Raw genomic sequence first — 25,219 nt, 5'->3', positions numbered from 1 at the left:
ATCTTTGTTTTATGCCCTGTTTTCTTCTCACCCCACCCCTCCGCTCTCCTTCTTATCTTTAGAGAGAAATAGAATAAGATTTTGAGTGGCGAAGATGAGTCAGTGCACCAAAATAATGCCTCCATGATTGAGATGTTGACCTTAACTAGATGCACAAAATTCCTCCATGGGCAGTCTATGCTGGAAAGGACCACTTTGTACACGTGTGTGCGGGTCTACCATCTCACCTAACTGTGAAAACATTTTTTGCTTCCATCCTTCATTCCTCTAGCTTTCTGATTACGCCGCATTCAACACCCTCCGATCTTAATCCCACGCTTCAAACGTCTAGTCACAAAGATCAAAACATGTAGACCTTCATCCCAAGTCTATATTCTTTAAATTGACCGATGAACAAAACCCTTTGCACCCACGCTGGGTGGGGTCGTCATCGCCACCCCAACAATGAAACTCATTTGCATTTACACGGAGCCTAGGAACCACACTGCCTTCAGAATTCAACTCTCAACTGCAGGAAATGCTTCCATTGATGGCAGGATTATGACGCCAGTCCCATCTCATCTCATTTCTTAGATCAAAAATCAGCTTAACATATTGAAAGCGGTGTGTCAAATCGGGTCCATTCACAGAGAAAATTTGTATAAATGCATATGATTAAGAAAAGAGGAAAAGCAGAATGTGAAATTCAAATTAGGTGAAGTAGACTCGGACTTTAAACATTAAAGACTAGGAATGACATCATATCCTTGTCAAGGTGAGAGCATGTCTGAATCCTCGTTTCACACAATATGCAAAGTAAAAGAAACTTTCCCATGCTAGCCTGCGTGCTAAAAGAGGCGGTAGGTTATTCCTGCTAGTGGTAACAATGAGAGGATAAATGGGCTTTGTTCTGTGTTATATATTCCAATCCCAACTTTCTAAGATTCCTCTTGAAGTGGATGCACATATTTCTGGGTGTACGTGAATATGCTTTTAACTTTTTTTTGTTGTTGGCCCTCGGCCTTGTCATCGGCAGAACAACTCACATACAGAGACACATACCCAAGAATAAAAGAGTTTTCTTTTGCTTTGCCATTCCATCTGCCTGTTGTGGGCAAATTTGGATGTTTGTGATCTAAATTTCCTTTTGATCAACAGTTCAGATGCTGTTGGATTTGACAAGGACCCACCAACCCTTTTGACACATACTGCTAAATATATCATCTCATCTCTACAGAGCCGATGGCCACCACATCCTCTCTCTCTATTGTAGAATAATGCAAAAAAGTAAGCAAATTTATGTCGCATTTTAAACAAAAGACACATTAAGCCCAACTGCAGTTTGACAACAGTCTCTCTCTCTCTCTCTCTCTCTCCCCACTGACTCCTAATCTCCTTATCCCCCCCACTCTCTCTCTCAAAAAGTTTTGGTAATCCATAAACAAACCAAACCAAGGGAAAGGAAAAGAAAAAGAAGAAGAAGAAGAAGGAAGAGAATTTCAGATACTGAATCAGATCTTGTTAGTGTTTTGGGGTAGCCTAATTACAATCATGGATACCTATCAGCAGCAAAAGACCAGGGAGAAAGTTGTAGACAGGAAGCATGAAGAAGGCAAGTTTAAACAGGAAACAAAAGAAGGCTCAGCAGATAAGCAGCAACAACCATCAGCATCCCCTGCTTCACCTCCTTCAGCATCTTCCTCTCCTTCTCATGAATTCTCCTTCACAATCTCTCTCCACTCTTCCTCCAATACAGTCCCTGATAAAACCAAAACCCCACCTTCAATTGCAATTGATTTGTCTCCAGCAGATGACATTTTCTTTCATGGTCACTTGCTCCCTCTCCACCTCCTTTCTCACCTTCCAGTGTCTCCGCGTTCCTCTACAAATTCGTTGGACAGCTTCACCCTTCCCGTAAGAGAGTTATTAGATGACCAAAAACCTGATAAAAGCAGCAGCAATCGTAGCAAAAGCGACAGCAATATCAGAACCAACATCAACAGGAGCAAGAACCATGATAAAGTTAGTAACCGTCATCAAAGCAACGACATTGAAGGAGAAGGAAGAAGCAAGTCCAAGTCTTTCTCTATATTCAGTTTAACAAGATGGCAGAAAGGGCGTGACGTTAGAGAAACACAAGAAAAAGAGAAGCACAATAAGAAAAAGATGAGATTCGACGTAAGCCATGTATTAAAGAGGTACGTGAGGATGGTTCGGCCTTTATTGTTCTTCAGAGGGAGGAGAGACAATCTCCATCTCCGTCGGCAAGCTTATTCATTTTCAGGTAACTTGAGTTTGAGAAACAAGCAAGAGTTGAGAGGAAGGAGAGGAGAATATTCAGCGCCTGCTTCAATGAGGACATCTCCTACAAATAGTGGCCTCCTTGTTGCAACCACAGGTTTTCCTTCTTCTACTAGTGACAGCACCATGGAAGAGTTGCAGGCTGCAATTCAAGCTGCAATTGCTCATTGCAAGAATTCCATTGGAGAAGACAAACTCAAATGCTAGGCTTGGTTTTCATTTTTCCACCCATATTTATTCAATTTCCATAAGCTAAATTACTTTTTGATCTTCTTTTCCTTTTTTACTACATAGTTATATATATGTTTTCCTGTGTATAAAAATGGTACATATAAAGGAATATGAAATTAGCCATGGGAAAGAAAAATGAAGATTTGTTTAATATCCGGTGCTCTCCTTTCTTGCCCTTGCGTTGCAGAGTTTGCCATGGTTTGGTGCCAAGGAAGTGTTAACAATTTGAATGTCAAAGATTTGAGGATTCAACAATCTGTTCACATGATTCATTTGTTGCATTATATTACTAGTAATGGCAGTTGTTCATTTCCAGTATGTTACATGTTACTAATAATAGAGCATTATATATCAATAACTTTTATGATTATTTTATTGTTAACCTATGCTTGTTTCTAATGAAGGGTCACAATTGTTTTTCAGTAAAAAGGTGAACACATCATCACCAAACTTACCATTTATATCATTGGATCATAATCCTTGAAAAATTTTCTTTCTTTAGCGTTTTCCAATGAATCAAACAGTGTTGACAAGAGCCCACAGGAAAAAAGGTTGAGTATCTGCAAGTAGGGGAAGAGTAAAGCTAAAAAGAGCACAGTGACTTTTAAATCCTCAGTCCCTACAAAAAAAAGGCAAATCAAAAGGCAACAAGACCCATTTCTGGTCGTAGGTGCCATAAAAATAAGTGGTATCAATGGGGGTTTCATGAGAGCTGTGGGACTCATGACTTGACATCTTTCGGCATTCCACAAGAAAGTACGAAGTACAACACATTGCTCATGCTATCAGCAATGTTGGAAGCTTAATATCAAAAGACATTGATTCATTTTTGAGTGCTACGGATTTACAAATTAAAAACCATGATAATGATGAGGACGATGATAGATTGTAATGATGGCTGCAATTGACTGAGTGTGCCCTTTTCTTCTTTTCCCGGGGCATCTTTATATAATTGTATCTATCCCACCAGGTGATAAAACCGCACTGATACATATGCAAAGTGCTTTCCTTGTTGTTTACTTACTATCACGCCTAAGCTACCCACAGTCTATAAAAGCAGAAAAGAGGGAGCTAAACAGCAGAAGATCTTCCAGGGAGGAGAAGATACTCTTTTTGGAGCATGTGTGCATGAGTTTACACGCATGCATGCATTGCTGAAATTAGTTAACTATATTTTATGGCTGAGGCTTAGATTCAGGATGATTATCTGAAATCATAGAATTGACCACCTGGGTATTTCCCTCCTTCTCTAACAGCGAGAGAAAAAGCCCCACAAAAAGGTAATGGCTGCGGGGCTCAAGAAGACTCTGATGATTGGGATTCTAAATGCCATGATGTGCCACGGCCAAAGCAATGTAGCTTCTTTTCCTGAACGCACAACAGGCAAGAGAAGAAGTTGCAGAAATAGAACAAAATCAGAAATTTCCTTGGTTATTTCATGTTAATGGTCCAGAAGTAAGTTACTATAACATTGTATTGGAAAGCTTTAACTTGAGACAATAGCATGTTTTTTTTTTTTTGTGAACAGAAGAAGATACAGAATACAATGAACATGAAACAAATAAGAGCAAAGGAGTGCACCTGATTGTGTGAGGTAAAATTTCCCATCAATTCTAAGGGAACGGAAAGAGACATTGAGATCGCTGTGATCATACGACTTGTCCATTTCATTGGACCATCAGTAAAAATCTGCATCTTCAAAAATCTTTACAAACAAGTGTCAGAGAAAATTTCATGGAAGATTTCGGTTCTTTAACCAATGAATTCTTTCTCATTTGTTTATTTATTAATTTTCTCCTGCTTCTCTAACACCTCTTTTTCCTTTCCTTTCTTCTTGTATTCTGATCTTTCTAAAGGGTGACAACAGATTTTGTCATTGTGTGTTTGTGCTTCCCTTGGAAGTTCTCAGAAAGAGATAAATACATTGGAAGAAAAGAGAACTTTCTAACACAGCAGTTGGTATAAAGTTTCAAAAAATAAAAAAAAAAGGGGTAGGATGCATTTCACCATTTGATTAAACATCTAGTATAATTGCAAGGCCTACACATCAGGATAATAACAACTAGCTGTCAACCACAGATTTGAAAACTGATCAATTGAAGCACAAGATATCCCAAAAAGCCACAACAATCCAAAGCTCCATCTGTGGTTGACAATGTTGGCACGAAAGTTAGGGCCTAGACTACTTACCATCTGTAGGCAAAGACATCATCTGATTAGATATGCTATCTTGATTTACTCTGTCTTGGAATTTAGAGGCCAATGGATATACTATATCACCTACTGGTGAAAGTTCCATACATTTTCTCCAGCTTTTCTGTCGTTCAAGCTATCTACCTAGGCTCACAGCTAAATGTTTGTTGGGCTTTTGTTTCAATTATAATGCTGTTGAGAAGCTTAAGGGACCCAACTGCCTATGAACTAGGTTGGGCTATAGCCCATATATCTACAAGCCCTCTTCTTCTCCTTCTTCTTCTTTAATACTCCTACCATGACCATCAATCCAGAATCATTATGAACAAGTGATCAACTGAAAGTCATTTGCACATGCACTAGCAATTAACCTAACCGGAAGCAACAACTTGTCTACTCTTACGTACCAACAGTTAACAAAAATTCTCTGCCACGTTGATGGAATAAGACAATTCCATCTAACAGCGTTTCATGCATAAATACCTTGCTTTCACACTTGCAGCTTAGCTGCCAAAGTCCCAAACATTTTTAATAGCCGCTCAATCAGATCTTAAACAACCTTATCCAGCATTAATACTAGCAAGTGGACCGAGTCAAAATAAGCCTATTATAAAAGGAAAAGAACTCTCACATTTACTTAGTTTTGCCAGCAATTTTTTGATCAGGTTTCTGCGTTGTCTAGTGTCCCACCAATCATTGAAAAGCTTTTGATCCATGGTATCCTAATGATTATCATCATCATTTCATGTAGTTTCATAATTAGACTTTTCAGTTTGCTCTTAATGCATAAGTTTCAATACCCCAACCTAGGGAATTTCGGAAGAAAATTGTTTGGGAAATGGCTTAATCACTAGGCTGACTCTCGATGAAGTTACTCTATTGCAAAATGATAACATTAGAGTACAAATGGGCTTGGATCATGCGTTAGACTTGGTCTAGGTTCTTTTAATCTACTTCCATGGGTGCATGTTTTTTCCCTTTATTGTTCTGCACATGAACCAACCCATCCTATTTAGGCTAATTGCAAGAAGCATGAATCCATCCAGCCATAACTTCAAACTCTTTTAATGCTCCAAGACCAAAGATACACGACAACTTCACCTAATGTGTTAGGACATTAGCAATGTCCATTTTTTCATTAATACCAAAGGTACAACAGGAACAGACAAATTTATCCTGATTAATTGAAAGAGAATCGAAGGCGCCAACAACCATTGAACCAAGTTAGATACAGCACATCCTACTCTGTTTTGATTCGTAGTTAACCATGTTTGTAAAACGATAGCTTGTATGGGGTTTGGTCTAAACTGCCAAAACCAACCTCTGCCCATGATCCTATGCCTTGTTATATGTTTGGTCTGTTGTGTTTTTTTGGTCCCACAAATAAAAGAAAAGAAACATACTGTAAGACACTTGCACCTAACTCACATCTGCTGCTGACATGTCATCTCTTTTTTATCTCCCCTCCCTCTCTCGACATTTCCGAAGTAAACACTAAAGACGATCTCTCTTTCTCTCTCTCTGTTGAGATCACGAAACTGTTGATCTCACTTGGCTGTTTCTCTTCCCTCTCTCTCTCTCTCTCTCTCTCTAGCTTAAAGCCTTTCTCTTTTCCCAGGTCTGTTTCATTTTCCGTTTCCTTTTTCGTTAGGTTTTGAGAGAGATAAAGTTTTGTTTTTTCTTTTCTAAGTTGGGTTTTATATATGTATACATGCCAATAGTTTCTGGGTACATTCCAATACTTAAAAACGAATATGCTTTAATTCTTTCAACTGCCCTTCTTTTGTTAGCGGTTGGTTTTTTATTTGGTTTAATTGGTCACGTCTCTTTTCTTTATTTTATTTGCGTTGAATTTACAACTGAGAACAAGAGAGTTTCTCAGCTGTTTTTTCTTTTGTTTGGTTTGATTAATGCTTTTCTTGTTTGTTTCTTATTTTTGTGTCATTGGTCATGCAACAATTCACAAATTTATCTTGTCTTTTGATTATTTTTTGGAATTTGAGATTTTATCATCTGGGTGTTTGCAGAAGCTAAAACTCTAGACTTTTCCATGGAGATTTCCAGAATCCCACTTGTCTAAGTCTATGTATCAAGATTTTGAATTATGATTGATTTTTCTAGTATTTGAGATCTGGGTGGTCTTAGAAATTTGAAGGCCGTAGGATGTACGCTGTGGGAAGGCTAGGCAGCTATATCTCCCGCGGTGTCTATACAGTTTCTGGTCCCTTCCACCCTTTTGGTGGTGCTGTGGATATAATTGTAGTGGAACAACCCGACGGGAGCTTCAAATCATCGCCTTGGTATGTTCGGTTTGGTAAATTTCAAGGGGTTTTAAAGACAAGGGAAAAGGTGGTTAGCATCACTGTTAATGGCGTTGAAGCGAATTTCCACATGTTTCTTGATCATAAAGGGGAAGCATACTTTCTCAGGGAGGCAGATGTTGAAGAAGGGGAGTCTGAATCTGTCTCATTGCCTTTTTCTTCCGGCGATGAAACAGATGAACCGTCTTCTGTTAATAGGAGGCCAATGAAGTCCAAAAGTTGCAACTATGATGCTAATAAGTCGAACTCAGTGGGTGAAGTCGATGTGAGCAATGGGAAGATTATGGCTAGGACTAGTTCTCAAAGGTCAAGGATATTTGGGCTTGTTTTTGGAAAGAGGTCGACAAAGGAGGATAGTTACCAGGAGGGGGTAGGTGGTGCTGGTGTAATGAAGGTAGGTTCATTGGAGCGTGCTGAGATTGCTGCTGACCTGTTGGAGGTGAAGTGGTCTACCAATCTCGCCTCTAGTAGATCAAATAATAATGCTTCTCGATTTTATTCTAAAAATGATACATTGGACAGTAAAGGTGCTGAAGAGGATATGCAGATTAATGATGAAGAAAACCAGTTTCACCCTTCTGTATTTGATAAGGAGGAAAATAGCATTGATCGCCAGACATTGCTAGACGAAACTGATTTCTGCAACAGCCAAAAGGTCATCTGTTCTGATTCTGGCCTTGAGAACCTAGATTATTCTGTTGAGGAAGCTAGTGTACAAGTGTCTTGTGTAAGCACGGAGCAACAAGTTGTTGAAACCTCCTCCTTACATCAAGGTTCTATGGAAGAGAAATGCAAAGTAATAGCCAGCATATCAGGAACTATTGATGAGTGTAGTGTTGGAAATTCTGATCATAATGAGAATGAGACAGGTGCTGTCTCAGGGATCAGTGGTCCTTATGTGCAAAGTCAGTATAAGATTGAAGCATGTAGTGAGAAGAAGTTCGATGAAGAACCAGCTGATAATGAAAGGAATGCTGTTTTACCAGGCGGTGGCATTTCCAATGAGGAGACTGTTTCAGACAGAGTTCATTCTTTTCTTTACTGCGAAACATCAGAGAGCTCAGTAGTGACATTGGATGGTTCTGGTGAACAAACTCATGAAACACTGTGCCTTTCTGATGTAGGAAATGGGAAAGTACATATCCACTCTGAAACACTGGTTACAACGACTGAGCTAGTGCCAGAGGTGAACTCACATCCAAAATGTTATATTAGTTGCAAGAGACATTTTAAACAAAATAAGATTTGAAGGATATGAATATTTTTGCAACTTATTTAATAATGCATTACTCCTTTGAAGTCAAGAAAACTGCTTTGGACTACATTCGAAATGATATTGCCTAATCTTTCCCTTTGATTAGTACTCTCTTGATTGTCAAAAATCTTGCTGAACTGACTTATTGGATGGTTTTCATCAGGTTACGGTTCTCAAGCAAGCTGAGGACATGGAGTTAGATTCTGAAGGAGCATTAACAATGTCAGAATCCAATTCTCAAATGGTCAGTGTTGACCCTGTAATTGGTTCAGTGGAAGAAATGAAGCCACATAGTATTCACACCACTTCCACTGTCAGTGATTTAGGTGATCAAGCTGAAGATGAGAGAAATACCAAGGATTTTCTCCGAACTTCTTTGGAGTCTGTTGATGAGTCTCAAAATTTTTGTGGTGATAGTGACCCAAAGAGAAGTGTTCCACCATCGGAGAGTTCAGAGGATGAACAATTCCTTTTCAGTGACCTTGATGAATTCAAAATCCATGAGCCAGATTGTGTAAATAAAGATCTTCATCACCCAATTTGTACAGAAAGTGAGGAAGTAAATGGTTTATTTAATGCAAATAATGAGTCATATTTAAATTCTAACAAGTTTGAACAGGAGAATCCATCAACTGATCTGGAAAACTCTGTAGAAAAGTCAAGGATTGTCTCTAGCCCTATTAGTATTTACAGAAATCATAGACTACCTGGAGAGAAAAATGGTTGGCAGGTAGAATCACTACCTAATATGTGGTTGCCTGTTGCCAAGTTTGATGCAAGCAACCATCGTCCTCTAAGTCATTCTCTGGACTCAAATTCTGAAACCGTGAGGTGGACATCGATCAAGAAAGATGATTCAAGCTGTATAAGGTCACATGCAGATGAAGAACAGCCATTAGCACATGACAGGTCTAGTAGTGAGGATTGTGAGACTTCAGGGAAGCTGAAAAATACTCTTTACAATCCTGCTGTCGGTAAGAGAACTTGGTTATCATTTTTCATTTTTGATAAATTAGAGAACTTGGTTGTCATGTATTACTTACGCTTCTTGGGATTACATTGCTTTCTCACTTTTGGGACATGCCATGAATTGAAATATATTTTACTTTTAAAGTTCCCTTATATTTTGCAAAAAGACAGTAGAACATCATTCAAGAAACTATTTTTTTTTTTGTGATGGATACCAACTTTGTGCTATGAATAAAGTTGTCCTAAAGTACAACATACTTATTTGTTATGATTTTAATAAAATGTAGAAGATATATTCTGTCTGTTTTTGGTGTTCAACACTGCAACTGCTCTTTATGCTGCAAATTCTGGAAAGTGACATGCATTGTGCTTTATGCAGAGATATCTCTTTGCAAACACTTATTATATGAAGGGATGGGGGCTGAAGCTGCCTCTCAAGCGTTTGATGCTGAAAAATTGGATAGCAAGAAATTTGGCTCTTTAGGTCCTACTGCTGTGAAGAATGATAGGCTTGTAGTCCGAATTGGTGGCCGTTACTTTCCATGGGATGCAGCAGCCCCTATTCTTTTGGGGATGGTTGCATTTGGAAGTGAAGAAATATTTGAACTGCAAGGCATGATACCTGTTGACAGAGTGGAGAAATCTGTTGAAGTGGATCCTTCAAAAGCCATAGTCTCCCATAGTGGAAGTTGGAGGCTTTGGCCTTTTTCTTTGAAAAGAACCAGATCTAGGAAGGCTGTGCAACCGGCTCCAGTTGATATCAGAGGTTTGGACGCTGAGAATGCTGCAGATGGTACCGTTGTCAGTGATGATGATAAAAATTTGCTTAAAGCCAGGCAAGTGAAGAAGATGATCAGGGCAATAACTCCAACCTCTGAACAGCTGGCAGCATTGAATCTAAAGGATGGGATGAATCATATAACCTTCACATTTTCCACCGCTATGCTGGGGAAGCAGCAGGTCCTTTTTATTTCTTTCTTACTTGAAGCTACATTCTCTTTCTGAATTCTTTATTAGTTTTTTGTTAAGATCTTTTCTGTTTTAGAACTTGTAGTCTTGATGTGCTCACTACAAGTCATGTACTAAACAGGTTGATGCCAGAATCTATTTGTGGAAATGGAGCACTCGTATAGTAATCTCAGATGTTGATGGAACAATTACAAAGTAAGCACATTTACAAGATTTGCTAATGCAGAACAATGTTATAGTAATGTTTTACATTGAGTATTGGACAATTACAAAGTTCTCTTTCTTGAAATTAAATGTCAGATTTAGATAACAACTGCATGTCGCTAAGCAAATGATAATTGAACACGTGCTTTGTATTGTAATGGGTGTAACATTAAATTGGCAATCAAATTTATTGGCCTGTGTGAGGTGTTGCTTAGCCTAGGTAGTAAATCTTGGTCACAGTTGATTTATGTGGGGAATCTCCATCCAAGTTGATTCATCCCATCAATGGGCTGAGTTTTGGGTTAATCGCATAAGAAACACATGCATGCAATAGAAAGAAGAAAACATAGATAGGCACCATAGTCTGTTGGACAGGGTGAAACAGAGAACAATGACATGATAATTTGGTTATTAGATATAACAGGTGCATGGGTGAAATCTTTTGCAGAATGCTAGCTGATTTGATAGCCCAAGAAAGTGGCTACGTTTAGCTTTCAGGCTGTCCATACTTCTGGCATTTCAGTCATTTCAAATGTACTTGCTAGGAGTTTGAGCTTTATGGCTGCTGGCTTTTTTTTCTATAGTTCTCTGTTGTAGCTTTAGCATTAACTTTTGGTTAACCTGCATAATGTTTTGTTTTGTCTTAAAATCTTAATCTTGGGCTCAAAATTCATGATGTCTTTTCTCAAAATGAATTCAGCTTGTTTTTCATAGTTCTACTCTTCGTTCACAAGGTATTGGAGACCACTAGCATTACATAACCTTGAATTGCTCGTTGAAATTGTTACAGTAGGTTTCTTTATAATTTGGTTCTTTCCCAAGTTCTTAATTGCTGCAGACCAAGGTTTCTTTTGGTCATTTTTGGGTTCCCTAATTTTACATTGTTGTTACAGATCAGATGTTCTAGGTCAGTTTATGCCTTTGGTTGGGATAGATTGGTCTCAAACAGGTGTTGCACATTTATTTTCAGCTATTAAGGTAGGTTACTTTTCATCTTAATTTTTCAGCTCATGATACTTTATTCCTTCCTGCACAAGCCAAAAAAAAAAAAAAACTTTGGTTTTTTTGAACAATGCACGGTCTTATTGAAGGCCCTTGCAATTTACAATCATTGTCTTTTGTACTTTGTTGGGATTTTAGAAAGTGAAAGGTTTCTCGATGTTCTATAGACTGTAATGCATGAATATCAATTACACTGTTAATATTTTGCATGGATCAAAATTCTTCTTCTATGTTGCAGGAAAATGGGTATCAGTTGCTTTTTCTTAGTGCACGTGCAATATCCCAGGCATATCTCACTAGACAATTTTTAGTCAACCTTAAGCAGGTGATCATGCTGGTTTGGTGGTTTTCTTATATCAAACTGGAAAATGAGAATCAGGAAATTCAAAAGTTCATGTTGTCATTATCCTTAAGGATTTTTGAACTGACCACTGTTGCTTGTTAAAAGCAGAAACTGTTTAACAAACCTATCTTCATATCTGTAGGATGGTAAGGCTTTACCAGATGGGCCAATCGTTATTTCCCCGGATGGGCTTTTTCCATCCTTATATCGAGAAGGTAATTGTTACCATTTCAGGGATTTAATAAAACAGTTTTGGGGGTTGCTTTTCATATGTGAGATATGTGACTATTGTTCTGGGCTTGCTTTTCTTATGCAACATATACCATTTTAGCCAGCTTCTATCTTATTTATCTTTATTGTTTTGTTCCATGAATTATGGAATCCATAGTCTAATTAAGACAAAGGTTATGCTCTTTTAGATCATGATGCATTAAATGAAAAAAATATGGCAAAAGAGTATATAAATTGCCAACTGTGTGTAAGATAAGGCAAATACCCCCTTTTTCTTTTAAATTCACTCTAGTTGTATTACATCCCATGAGGACATGGTGTATTATCTTGAGGTTGTAAATCCCCACTATGTTCAACCCCTAGGGAGATTTATGACATTTCTGCAATAAATAAGATGAGCCGTAGCTGGACCTTCGGAAATAGATGCATGAGACATGCAATTATAACCTGAAAAATCAAAGTTTAGTTGTTGTTTCATGTTGACCTGCAATGAATTAAATGAAGTCTTGTTCTATTTTATTTTGTTTCTGTTTCCAATTATGTTCCTTTTATGTAGGAAATTGAAAGCTTCCTATTCATGATCATTTTGAAAATCAAATTAAAGTTAAGTGGGCTTCTCATTCATGGTTAATATGCTATTGTTCTGATTTGGAGCATATACTTTTAGCCCTCCAAGCATATCAGAGTTTTCCAGACACCTTTTCTTATCTGTCTCTTCCTCCCACACCCCCGAAAGATATCTCTAAACCTCATTATGTGGACTGAAACATCCTATGTATTTCTCAGTTATTAGAAGAGCTCCTCATGAATTCAAGATTGGGTGCTTAGAGGTTAGTTCTCTGCTCTGATATACTTTTTAACTTCTGATATGTTGAACTTCTCTGATATGGTGTTGTGCTGTTAAATTAATTATGATGATTTCTTTCATTTCAAGGTTTTATTTATATGCCAATAGGTTGTGACTTTATTGCAATTCTCAACAAAATGAGATTTTAATTGTTGAGTTTTCTTTTTTTTTTGAAAAATTTTAATTGTTGAGTTATAATATATTATTACAACTATGGAATTAGTTTTTAGCTCAAAACACATCAACCTTTAGATTTTAATCTGTCTTAATATCATGCAGCACAACTTGTAGCTCAAAAGTTGTTTATGGCTTTGTAGATACTGTGCATGACACCGAGAGATTTAAAAGCTTTCCAATATAGATAGGTAGATGATAGTTATGTCTTTAGGAACATTTTAACGCTTTTTATATCTTTTGACCTGTAGGATATCAAGGCATTGTTTCCATCTGATTGCAATCCATTCTATGCTGGTTTTGGGAATAGAGACACTGATGAAATCAGCTATCTTAAGGTCGGAATCCCAATAGGGAAAATCTTCATTATTAATCCAAAGGTAATCAAGGCTTTCATACTTAAAGAAAGGCAACCAAAATGCTTCTGAGGTTACTGCACCAAACTCCTGTTTAATGCTTTCAAGTTTTCAGGGTGATGTTGCTGTAAATCGCCGGGTTGACACAAAGTCTTATAGTTCCCTTCATGCTCTTGTTCATGGCATGTTTCCACCAATGGCCTCCTCTGAACAGGTTTTGTTACATTTTTCTTTTCCATTTATTACTTACAGTGACCGGAGTTCGCTTCCACAGCAGTAGACTATGACTTCAAACTTAGTATCACTGGAGCCTCTTGTGGATATTTCTGTTTGAAAAAAACTGATTGCAAAGACAACTAGGCTGAGTTTTTGTTATACTTTTTTAGTGGAAAGAAACCCATTTGTTCCCTGCTTTCTTCTAGAATTTCTATCCTTCACTTAGGTGACATCTATCGTGCCAAGTTTCACCTTCTCCTGATAATACATTATGTCTAAATTTTCAAGTTTAATTCAGTTCTTATTTGGGGTGTCTCATTCTCCACTTCATAACTTCTGTTGGTTACAGGAGGATTTTAATTCATGGAATTACTGGAAACTGCCACCACCTCTGATTGATATTTGAAGTTTTCAGCTAGAGTATAGCTTGACCGTTTGATACTGAGATAGATGGATGATGTATGTGATCATTCTGGAGCTGTCCAGGTATATTTTGATGTCAGTTTTCCTTATTTGTTAAAAACTCCGGGTGGACTGCTGGATTGTTATCTGAAATGAATTGTGTCAATTTACATTCTAGGACCTGATTAGAATTGAGTTGCGGTTTCTTTTACCCCATAGAGCGGTCAATCTTAGCCATGTAGCAGTTGAGTCAGAGACCTTCCAGCTCTTGCCTGCACTTCTTAAGATCCAACGAGCTATGGCCATCAAAGTTTCAGAGTGGGTATATTTTTCAAATTTCTTTACAACAAGATTGCCCTGGCAAATTACAGGTTATATGTGATCATGGCTTTTGGGGAAGTTCCATTAGCCTCTTTAACGTGAAGGGCTGGGTGATTCACGGTTGTCCAAAGTAATTTATAGTATAAAATTTGCATAGAAAGGAAAGGATAGTTCATCTCAGTTTGTATGTGACTTCAGGGTAGTTCGATTTGTAATTTTGTATAGTGAATTCATGTGATTCCACAAGCAGTAAAACGTGTAAAACATTCATTAAGACTTTCAATTTCTTATACAAAATCAATCTTCATCATTAGTTCAAAGGAGATTGAGTTCATACATCAGAAAGCTGATATATGATGAATGTGTATAACTGAAATGCATTCTTCTTTGATGGAATTCTATAAAGCAAGTGAAAGTAGTTTTCACTTATCAGAACTTGTAAAAAGATTCTAAACAAGCATTGGGTAACGTCTTTTTTTCATCATCTATCCATGGACAAATAATGCCAAGCCTCCAAGGAGATGGAAGCAACTCACATACTGATAAACAATTTGAACAAAGGGATGAGCATATCAAACAAGGAGAAATGGATAAAGGGATGTGACTCGAGATTAACACTTCAGAAATACAAAATTCTCACGTTCAAGTGCTTCTCTGCAAACTCCGCCAGGTTTTTGATCTCATTGTCATCAATGAAGCCATTGCCATTGGCATCCACGGAACGTATTGCATGCTTGCTCTTCCTCGTAGCAAACCATCCTCCCGCTGCTCGTATAGCATTTGCAAGCTCGTCTCTGCTTATCCTGCCATCTTTATCATCATCAAATTTCTTCAAGTATCTTTTGAACTCATCGATCGTCATTTCACGCTTGCCATCGACGGAGTAGCTGCGAGTTTTAAGGGCCATTTTCTGATAATCAAAGACTGGAAAAGACTGTTAATTCCTTGCACACTGTTTTGCTTGCTGTCCGATGTGTAGGAGAGTTCAAAGGATTCTTAAATTTATACCATTCTCCCCCTCTCTCCGTCGTGCTTTAGCTTTTGCAAATACAATTAGAAATTGGCTTAGCACAATTAAAACATGGAAGTCGAGTATTTAAAACAAAGTGCCTTTAAAAGTTTAGACAGTTGCTATTGCTTAAGAAGCATAGAGCAATAGATTTATTAGTAGCTTTTGCAAATGTTGCCTAATATTCTTTTGTTATCTCTTACAAAGCCCATAGAGCCACAAAAAGTAAGAGAAAAGGTTGCAATTAAGAAGTAATAAACCTTTGCTGTTTGTCCAAATCCAAGGAACGAAGGACAACTGGTGATTAATCTATGGAAATTCTGTTTGTTATTGCCGCCGCGGCTAAGTTAGGCAACAAACACGGATATCTTTCTATTTGGTACCCTCGGAAAGGGTCATTAATATAATAACGATACCTGACCCCCTTGAGGAACAAAAACTGTACCAATGCATTTAACAGTTAGATCCCTGACGGCTTTATTCCCTAGAATTAATGATAGTGTTATGTTATTGGACTTTAGAATCCGAGGTTAAGGGACCCAAAAGGATTGTATATGGAAATCAGGAAGAAGATTAGGCCAATCACCAACGAAGAGTAAAGGGTTAGAAACCAACATCGAATCTCTTCATAAGAAATGGTGTATATATATAATAAATTCCCAGTTGCCAGGTCAATTTCTTTGGTCACTTGCTCTGTTTACATTTGCTGAAAATTATCCTGAAAACTCAGGTACACTCTTGATTCTTCTTTCTCTTTACATGAAGCTTGACTGCTCTGCCAAAATTAGAATCATATTTGCCTGAGTTCTTAACCTCTCTTTCAAACCATCTTTCAAATATATTTTGAACCAGGAACAAGGTTGAGAGTGAAGGGAACTGAGTGATGCATGAAAGATTGTAAAGTAGCAAGCATAACATATAGAAATCCTTAATTCCAAGAGGTACAGTGTTTTGATCAAAGCAACACACACTCTATTGCCCCAGGGCTTATATATAATCAGCACAATATTACATAGAAAGAATTTTGACACCCAAATATTTGTCTGCAAACTCAACAAGGTTGTGGATCTCATTTTCATCAATATAGCCACTGCCATCTGCATCTGTTGATCGTATCCCTCGCCTGCTCTTCCATCGGCCAAATCGTCCCCTGGTTTCATAAATAGCATTCCGGAGTTCTTTGCTGGTCCGGCCATGTTTGTCTGCATCAAACTTCTTTAACCATTGCTTGAACTCGGTCATTGTCATAATACGTTTTCCATCCATGAGGATGCTCCTAGTCACGATGATAGTCATAAAAACCATATAATTCAGGATAAATATGTATTTTTAATGCTCACAGGGCAGGTGAGAAAGTCCTTGAGCAGTAGTGCAAGTGCAGCCCGGATTTATGCTGCTTGTTCTACCTATTTTTCCCTCCCATAATTCCCTTTTTTAAGATGGAATGCAAAACTATGGCTTTCATTTAGGTTCTAGAACAAGAGCCACAGTGTGCTTCATGGAAAATTACATGGTATCACGTGTTGAGGGTATAAACCTACCCTTGAGTGGTTTGAACTTTGATAATTTGTACAAAAAATTCGATTGACTTGTGTAATTTAAACCGTCAATCAACTATAAAATATTCACTTCTTCCAATGTGAAACACAACCCTTGTTTCTTCAAAGCATCAGTTAAACTTAATTTTTTCCAAGTTACTTCACAGTATTCTCAGAATATGAGTCATTCATTGTATTTGAAAGTTTGCCTATAACTTTGTTCCTTTTTCGGAAAGCGGAGGATTGTCATTAAAGCACAAAATAAGTCAATGATTACAGCAAGTCAGGGGTTCTTTCCCGGAACAAACGAGCCCCCATCAGCTTAGCCGATTCCCATGTGCCAATCAAACAACAGCCACCTGGTTTACCTTGACTAAACTGAACTCAACTGTGTCCCCGATGATAAAAACCACCTGATTACTAGATTGAACTCAAACTACAGCACTCCAGCCGGTCACACAACAATTACCCAGAAATCACAACATAATGACTCATCTCCCCCTGACGGGCTGACCCGAAACAGGGCATCCTGATAATAATATAACAAAGCATGCTATCCTGACTAACCACAATGTTTACCCCTTCCACAGATAAATACGGCACAGGATCACAGATTTTCCAGCAAGTAACCATACATCGAACCTTTTGTGTTGCACCACGATTGTTGTTCAGTGGCTTCAGGATGGCAGCTTCTTTCCAGATTTCAGCATTGTCAGGATGGCAACTTCTTTCCAGATTGTGGCATTATCACCACTCAGCCAATAACTTTGTTCTTAACAATGAAGCGATTAGAAGTTCGTGAATATCTAGTCTGACTTTGTTTGCAATTAGAATTGAGCTCAACGTTATACAGATTCACAAGTTTCTAATTCCAAATAGTAAGTGCCTTCTTGGACTGAGCTTGGAATTTGGGCCTACATATGACTTAAGCCTTAAGGAGATTGGACTTGAAATGAAACCAAGACGAAGCCACAATATTACATAAGCAAAGAAAGAAAAGAGCTTGCTGAAGGATAAATATGGCATCCTAATATCCATTGAGAGACGGCCACCTGTCTTTTTAGGAGCTAGACCTTAATTAAGCACATAAGAAAGCCGTCAAAGAATCAAGCCCAACAAAAAAGGGTGGTCAAGTTGCATAGGCATTTTTTGTCAACTTGGCAGATTTCATTTGTAATCAAATCTGGAATATAAGCACTTGATCGTGACAAGGACGGAAGAGGTAATTAGGAAACAAAGGAGAGAAACTTAAAAAGCAAAGCTCCTGCAAGTAACTAGTCTAGTAGTTTTGGGACATATCAGAAACTCAGAACAAAACACCAATAGCGCACCTGGAAACGAATTTAAGAAGTGGAATCCAAGGTCTTTTCGGGTAAAGAATCCAGTTCTACATATGCATAAGCACGTGTGACTTATTCCCATACAGAAATTGCCAAGGAAAGCTGAATTCAGGGGTCCTGATTTTCTAAAGTAATGGACATTCTGATTCTATTTGTCAGGCTGTGATATGAAATATTTTAAGCTAAATATGTGTATTAGTCTCTTTATATGCTAATTTTGATGCATTTTTCTTGTGCACCTTGCATGTATAAGTTCAATATTCTCCTCTTGGATCACTTTTCAGAAACGATACGATAAGGTTCAAACTTTTGATAAGATAAGGTTTAAATTGATGACACATATCCTTATGATAAAAACTGGTTTATGTCTAGACAAAGACACATGTGATATTCATTTATAGACTAAAAAATAAAATAAAATTCAAGATTAAAACATATGGTTATATTTCATCTTCAGAAGGCATATATGCTTTAGCTTAGTTGCTTTCACTTGTGAGAGAAAATGAATGAGACAAAAAAAAAAAAAACAAAAAAGAAAAGAAAATAGTATTCTCATAATTTTAGAAAGTTATCTATCCCTTGAATTATCATGTGGCGTAAAGCGTCTTGTAACCTCTTCGGAAAAGATAATGGGAGGAGAACTTGGAGTATGGGAATAATTATATTGGATCTATCATTTGTATTATTATTTTTAAAAGATGTAATTATATAAGTTAATTTTAAATAAAATTTGAGATATATATATATAAGAAATATGATTTATGAATTTATTTTTATAAGAAGGGTAATCATGTTGAAATTAAGTTAGTCATATAAATTATGAAAAAATTCAAAACACATGCCGATCTCATTCATCAGAAAGATCAAAAAGAAAGGGGGAAGTTCTTGCCCAACAAAGATTGCATCCCATTGTTGTTACGAGTACAGCTTATACAGATGACAGTGAAACTCACAAGCGAAAAGTACAAACAGAAAGAAACTTGTCCTTTTTTTTTTTCATCAATCAGTTAGCAAAGCAAACAAGAAGCAAATACGTATAAGATAATTTTCACAGACCATTTTATTGTATGGGTATATATAAACATACAACAACCCTAGTTGACGCCATATCCTAGTTTGACAGCATATTTGACAAGCTCGTCCAGCTCGTCTATACCGATGGATCCATCTCCGTTGGTGTCGGCATGGTGCAGTGCACGACGAACTCGCCAGCCAGGGTAGCGCGAGCCCAGCTTTTGGAAAGCTTTCGACAGCTCCTCTTTGCTTAGACAACCGTCCCCGTCGGTGTCGTGTTCTTTGAAGATAGCCTTCAGTTGCCCTTCATTTAGGGTCAGATTCAGGGATTTAGGCACGTAAAGAGGCATGGTGGCAAAAGGGACGGAGGAGGTTTGGAGCTTTGGATAACTATACGAGAGACACTTAGTTTTGCTAATATGATGGAAAAGGGTTATTACACGCATGGATTTATATAGAATATCTCTTCGCTTACGGTTGTATGCCACTTCGTCTCTTTGTTTCTTTAGTATTTTTCTCCAATTTCTCCTTTAGATATTCTTATTCTCTTCCTCTTATAATGTGTTTCATTCCAAGAAATGTTTTCTGATCTTTATTTATTCAATAAATATCTTAGATGGTTTGTTTTTGAAACATTTTTCGCAACATAATTGACTTAAAATATAAATACTAATAATATCTTGTTGTATATAAAGATCAATGTTTCGACGATTAAAAATGAGTAATTAAAATTTAACTTTGATTTTTTTCCGTTATGATTAATTATTAAATTAATAAAAATCATGAATAGAAAAAATAGTGTATTACATAGAAGTTTACTTATTATGCATAAAGGTTGATAATAGAAAATTTAGCTTGATGCCTTTCTCACAAGATTTTGCCTATTTAATAATCTTTGATGTTGGCATTGATCTTGGGGCTTTATGTTCCATCACTTGGGTCGAAGTGACAGAAGAATAACGATAAAGGAGAGGATGAGATAAGGGGGAAATAGGAAAGAAAAGTAAAGAGGGAATGAGATTCATAATCATAATTAGAATGCTTTTTGAAATAGAGATTCATAGTTGTTTTCATCCATAAATAGGGTAGAAAAAAAATTATGCTAAGTGCCAAAAGAGTAATAGTAATTCTTATTCTTTTTTTTTTTTCTAATGAGTTTATCTTTCATGAGAATAAGTCATGAAAGCTAGGCGTCAGCTGTGGACGTCCATCTGTTTCATCACTTCGAATGACGTCGGGAAGAACAAAGGGAAAAAGGGAAGAGACTCATGGTTGTCTCTTTCTTTCGTTTCTTTTCTCATTCATGGCTATTTCTTTCTTTCTTTCTTTTATTTTTTTCTCTTCGAGAAAGAGATTCATGGGGTTCTTCCGTAATTGGTATTCATGGTCTAAATATACTCGAGAAAGAAGAAGCAAAAGGTTATTATTGTTATTCAAACACTCAAAAAGCAAATCAATTTTTTTTATATAATTATGGGAGGGAGGCAGGGAGATTTGAACTTTATTTTTTAAGAAAGAGATTATACATCAATCAATAAATTAAATATTCGAATGCGTAAATCAAATTAAAGATACGTGAAATAAGGAAAAGAGAAACTTATTATAATAGTCTCAAATTAGGAGTTCTAATACTTTCATTAATTCAATAAAGAGAAATCAGGCTTACACATGCTTTTAAGCTTTAGAGAATTTTGTTCTGATTGTACTTCTGCTATTTTGTCAATGAAATCTGCTCTTCAAGCACCCTAAAGGAAAATAAAAAGGCTCTGCCTTAAAAAAGAAAAGAAAAGACATAAGGCTTAATTCCCACGCTCAAATATTTGCTCTTCACCTACCCTTTAAGCTTTGAGCCTTGAAACTGCAACTCATAAATATTTCTAAATATGTACACACTAAGCATACTAGGAATCAGCATCAGCAGTATCTGTAGGCAGTGACTGAATAAAGTTGTAAGAGGGAACAAAATATGGTTGCTATTTTCGAATATCATCATGAACATATACATTCTAATAAGATATTTAAAATTTTTTTTTATTTTTTATGAATTATGATCTTTAGAAAGAAGATTTTTCCCCGTCATTAATTAATTAGAAAAAAAGAAAAAATAGTTAAAATTCATTGGTTAAGATTTGTTCTTGACCTTGAAAATTAATCATTTTGATCAGTGGGCTAAACATGCAAGGATTGAAATACAAATATATATATGTATATATATATAGTGCTTAATGTTCATAATTGCACAGTAACTAATAGGAAGGAGGGGTATGTAAACATCTTATATTTGCATTCCAAGCACAAGAGGCGAAAAGGCTATAGGCCTAAAACATTAGGAGAGAAGCTGAAGCTCGAAGCGAAGCTTCCTCATGACACTTATATATCAATAGTACATCAAAGACTAAAAACATTGTAAATTAAACGTGCATGTACGTAATTCTACTTGATTTTGTATCCAAGTCCATTAGCATATCGAACAAGTTCGTCCAGCTCATCCATACTGATGCATCCATCGTTGTTTGCATCAGCATGATGGAGCCCTCGCCATGCTCTATAACCAGGGATAGCCGCACCCAAGCGATCAAATGCATGCTTTATCTCTTCCTTGGTGAGGACTTTGTTACCGTCAATATCGCAATCAAGGAAAATTTTCCGAATCTGCTGCACATCATAGTTTATTGGTGCATTTTTTCCTGAAGTCTGGTAATAAAGGGGCATTTTTTTTATAGGATTTTGAGCTGTATCTTTGTTATGTAAAAGAAACATAACAATATAGGTTAAAGGATATTGCACTATGATCCTGGGAGTATGGAGGGCTGGGCTTTTATAGATCTAGGCATCCTGCATTTGCAGATTACTACTGTATTTTATTCCTACTTATCAAGAAAGATTTGGGTAGGGCCAGAAATTGACTTCATATTTCTGGAATCTGAAATTTGTTGTCTTCGCTTCATTTTCATGCAATATGCTAGTGCTTTATAGATACCCACCTTTTATATTTTGTATTTATACAATTCTTCTTCTTTTCCTCTTCATTTTGTATTGGTGCTCTCCTTCACTCACCTGATCATGTCACACTCTCACACATTTTAAAGGAAGGTAACGTCTTTGTAGATTCCTTAGCCAAGTATGGGGTTGATAGGAATTCTACTTTTTCTGCTTAGTAGTGATGACTATTGCAGTCTGCTTTCAGATGCGTTCTCTTCACATAATTTGCTCATTTTCGTTTGTAGTGTGTTTGTTTTTGCTTTGATGCTGTCACAATACAAAGGATAAGGGGCACCCTTTCATCTTTGATCATTTTTTCTATCTCAGTTTGTTCTACTTATTTTTTGTTTCATGATGTCGGGAACTTTTTGACAAGAATCATCTTGTTTTAATCATGGAATGGATTGTAGAGAAAAATAAAATCCAAAACGACATTTCGGAAAAGAAAAATTGATAAAGATAAAAACAGAATGTTTTGGTTAACTCTTTAATTTAGACTAGTATTCCTTTCTAAGCAGAGTTCCCCGTTTGCATAGGATACTCTTCTGTTTTCTGGTTGCATAGTTGATATACTAGTAAGATTGCAATCTAAAGATTCTATACAAAAAGGTGGAAGAATAAAAGGAAAGGAGAAAACAGTTAGAATCTTGAGAGTTTGGATAAGTACTGAACCGAACATTTAGATTATTCGTATAAATCTATAAAGTCATGAAAATGAACCTAAGCCCCTCTTGTGAGATGCCATTTATCAGTACCATTCATTTGCTTTAGATTAACTGTCCAAAGAACATCTCAAGGGGATAAAGAAGCCTCACTATTTTTTAAATCCATTTCCCAACTTTTATCATAAGAAGGGAACTTAATAAGATGAAGGGACGAACCTTGGTCGATCATACATTCCCTTTCTTTAGTTTGGGCAAAGTGACTATCTCTAGTAGTTAGACTTTTCCTCTCTCTCATTTTAGCAGAAAATTTAAGAGTCCAGGAATCCAGTTATACCAATTAAAGAGCAAAATTCATAGTTTTTAACAGGTTGAACACAAAGTTTCCAGAAATCCGCATTGCGTTATATTTCAGTAGTTACAGATCACATCAGAGCTTCATCACATACAAGGCAGGAGGTGTAACTCCTTCAGATCATATAAATAGAAGACAAGCTGAAAACCTAGAACTTGCAAGTACACCAGTACTGTTAAATATTACAGCAAGCACACATTCAAACAATTTATGCCAGATACATCTGAAGACAACTTGCAGCAATGAGTTCTAATAATTAGCGATGGCCGTATATTGAAGTTTGTAAGCGTAGTCTATCAGGCCGTCAAGCTCCTCCGGGCTGACGCATCCATCTTTATTTGCATCCGCATGTTTCAGTCCTTCCCAAGCTCTATAACGAGGGAGAAGCGCACCCAGATTGTGAAACGCTTTCTTTATCTCTTCCTTGGTGAGGATTCCGTCGTTATTGGCATCACAATCCAGGAAAAGCTTCCGTAACTGCAACTTACTAATCGCCTGGGGGTAACCCGAACCTGATTTACTAGTGATTGTCATGTTTGTCTAAAGGATTTTGAGGTTTGGATGTGAATCAGTTATCTGGAAAAGATATATAGTCAGGGGAGCTGTGATATTGGGAGTTTTGAAGCCGTGGGCACGGCTTATATAGACCTCCTTGTGTGCTGCATGGCTATGACCGACGTTTTGGTTTATCGGGAGGAGTCTCGACCGCCACCTGTGTATAATGCTTTGGGAAAGAATCTCATGCTACGAGTTGACACGTAGGTGCAGATGATACTGTATCAATGTGCCATATATCTAAGCTAGATTTAGACTGACTCGAGTTCTGCACTTACAGTTACCTACATTTTTTGTACACCAATCTTTATCTTCCATTCAAAGATTCTTATCCTATCACATTTGGGATTGATTGATATTGGCATACTTTGTTAAAATCAAATAATTAAACTTTATAAGCATCTAGCATCCAGCTATCTTATTTTATGAGTGGTATGGGAAAAATGAAAGGACAAGGCATCTTATACCAGAGAAATGTAACTGGGCAATTGATGACGATGTTAGAGGATAAGTCATTTAACGAGCTCGGACTGATGTCATTCTCAGCCCAAAAGGCAAAACAGGTTGGAATCAGAGTCAAAATTGGGACTCTGTTGCAATTCTCTGATATTAATCAAACTTTAGCCAACTGTCCTGAGTAAAGCTCAAAGGACTTTGAGCAACATCAAATAATTTGCCATAAAGTAAGTGAACTTCTGGTTTCATAGACGAGGAAAAACAAAGTAGGTGAAAATAAAAGCAAAGGATCATATATGTATGTTGCCAGAAAGCTATGAAGACGTCTAAATTTGATGTAATTAAATGATTCCAATATGTTGTAATCAGTACGAAGAAAACTTGAGCAAATTTCTTATACATGCATAAGAGAAGCTTAATCAATGGCAACACATTTGCCCCCTTTTACATCTTTAAAACCTGAAACTTGCAGACTATTTCACACGGGGAATATATTCTTACATCAATTATGCAAAGGATTTAATTATTCATATAAGATATAATACCAACGAGGAAAGCACTGACTTTCTAGCTAATTAACGTTGATGTATCCCTGCTGATGAGCGTATTCTATGAGGCTGTCAAGCTCCTCCAGGCTGACACATCCATCTTTATTTTTATCTACACGTTTGAGTGCTTTCCAGGTTCTGAAACTAGGGAAAAGGGCACCGAAGCGATCAAACGCGTTCTTTATCTCTTCCTTGGTGAGGACATTGTTATCATCGACATCACAATCAAGGAATACTTTCCTTAACTGCTGCTTACTCGCACGTGGTGATGGGTCGCCGCCTTTCGGATTGCTGTATTTGTAAACCATGTTGTCTAGAGAGGATTTTCAGGTTACTATATCAAATATACTACAGGCAGGGGGTCCGCCGCTTTGGTCTCCTACTGGACTTGTGGCCTTAGGGAGTATGGAACCTTGGGTTTATATAGACCTCGGGGGACCAATGCT

The 25,219-nt window shown here is 37.1% G+C and overlaps 3 protein-coding genes across 5 annotated transcripts; 2 read left to right on the top strand and 1 right to left on the bottom strand.

Moving 5' to 3' along the window:
- On the top strand, positions 1,135 to 2,881 carry LOC18591226 (BRI1 kinase inhibitor 1). Its single transcript, XM_018125744.1, has one exon. The coding sequence runs from the start codon at positions 1,531 to 1,533 to the stop codon at positions 2,485 to 2,487; it is 957 nt and encodes a 318-aa protein (XP_017981233.1). The 5' UTR covers positions 1,135 to 1,530; the 3' UTR covers positions 2,488 to 2,881.
- LOC18591223 (phosphatidate phosphatase PAH2) lies at positions 6,129 to 14,652 on the top strand. 3 transcript variants are annotated; one of them, XM_018126070.1, is made up of 13 exons: positions 6,133 to 6,322; positions 6,732 to 8,211; positions 8,444 to 9,254; positions 9,629 to 10,209; positions 10,340 to 10,413; positions 11,316 to 11,400; positions 11,663 to 11,749; positions 11,910 to 11,982; positions 12,785 to 12,828; positions 13,271 to 13,399; positions 13,491 to 13,589; positions 13,941 to 14,077; positions 14,172 to 14,652. In XM_018126070.1, exons 2-12 carry the CDS (start codon positions 6,868 to 6,870, stop codon positions 13,995 to 13,997), a joined length of 3,384 nt encoding a protein of 1,127 aa, XP_017981559.1. In that variant the 5' UTR covers positions 6,133 to 6,322; positions 6,732 to 6,867; the 3' UTR covers positions 13,998 to 14,077; positions 14,172 to 14,652. The 3 variants fall into 3 exon arrangements, with proteins under 3 accessions (XP_017981561.1, XP_017981560.1, XP_017981559.1); XM_018126071.1 differs by lacking the exons at positions 13,941 to 14,077; positions 14,172 to 14,652 and having other exon boundaries at positions 6,130 to 6,322; positions 13,484 to 13,571; XM_018126072.1 differs by lacking the exons at positions 12,785 to 12,828; positions 13,271 to 13,399; positions 13,491 to 13,589; positions 13,941 to 14,077; positions 14,172 to 14,652 and adding an exon at positions 12,555 to 12,778 and having other exon boundaries at positions 6,129 to 6,322.
- Positions 14,818 to 15,503, bottom strand: LOC18591225 (polcalcin Phl p 7). Its single transcript, XM_018126073.1, is given in 2 exon segments — positions 14,818 to 14,990; positions 14,993 to 15,503. Coding segments are annotated over 2 exon segments (294 nt in total). The 5' UTR covers positions 15,222 to 15,503; the 3' UTR covers positions 14,818 to 14,925.

Source organism: Theobroma cacao, chromosome 8 (genome assembly GCF_000208745.1).
Source record: "Theobroma cacao cultivar B97-61/B2 chromosome 8, Criollo_cocoa_genome_V2, whole genome shotgun sequence".
NCBI classification, from domain to species: Eukaryota; Viridiplantae; Streptophyta; class Magnoliopsida; order Malvales; family Malvaceae; genus Theobroma; species Theobroma cacao.
The sequence above is the reverse complement of the archived record's forward strand: the minus strand, read 5'-3'. Positions and strand labels throughout refer to the sequence as shown.

What these genes read in the sequence shown, in the direction of transcription:
- LOC18591226 (XM_018125744.1), top strand. Translation starts at nt 1,531, where the DNA reads ATGGATACCTATCAGCAGCAAAAGACCAGGGAGAAAGTTGTAGACAGG.
- LOC18591223 (XM_018126070.1), top strand. Translation starts at nt 6,868, where the DNA reads ATGTACGCTGTGGGAAGGCTAGGCAGCTATATCTCCCGCGGTGTCTAT. An exon ending in CGACTGAGCTAGTGCCAGAG is followed by an intron (nt 8,212 to 8,443) that starts GTGAACTCACAT and finishes GGTTTTCATCAG; the next exon opens with GTTACGGTTCTCAAGCAAGC. An exon ending in CTATGCTGGGGAAGCAGCAG is followed by an intron (nt 10,210 to 10,339) that starts GTCCTTTTTATT and finishes TGTACTAAACAG; the next exon opens with GTTGATGCCAGAATCTATTT.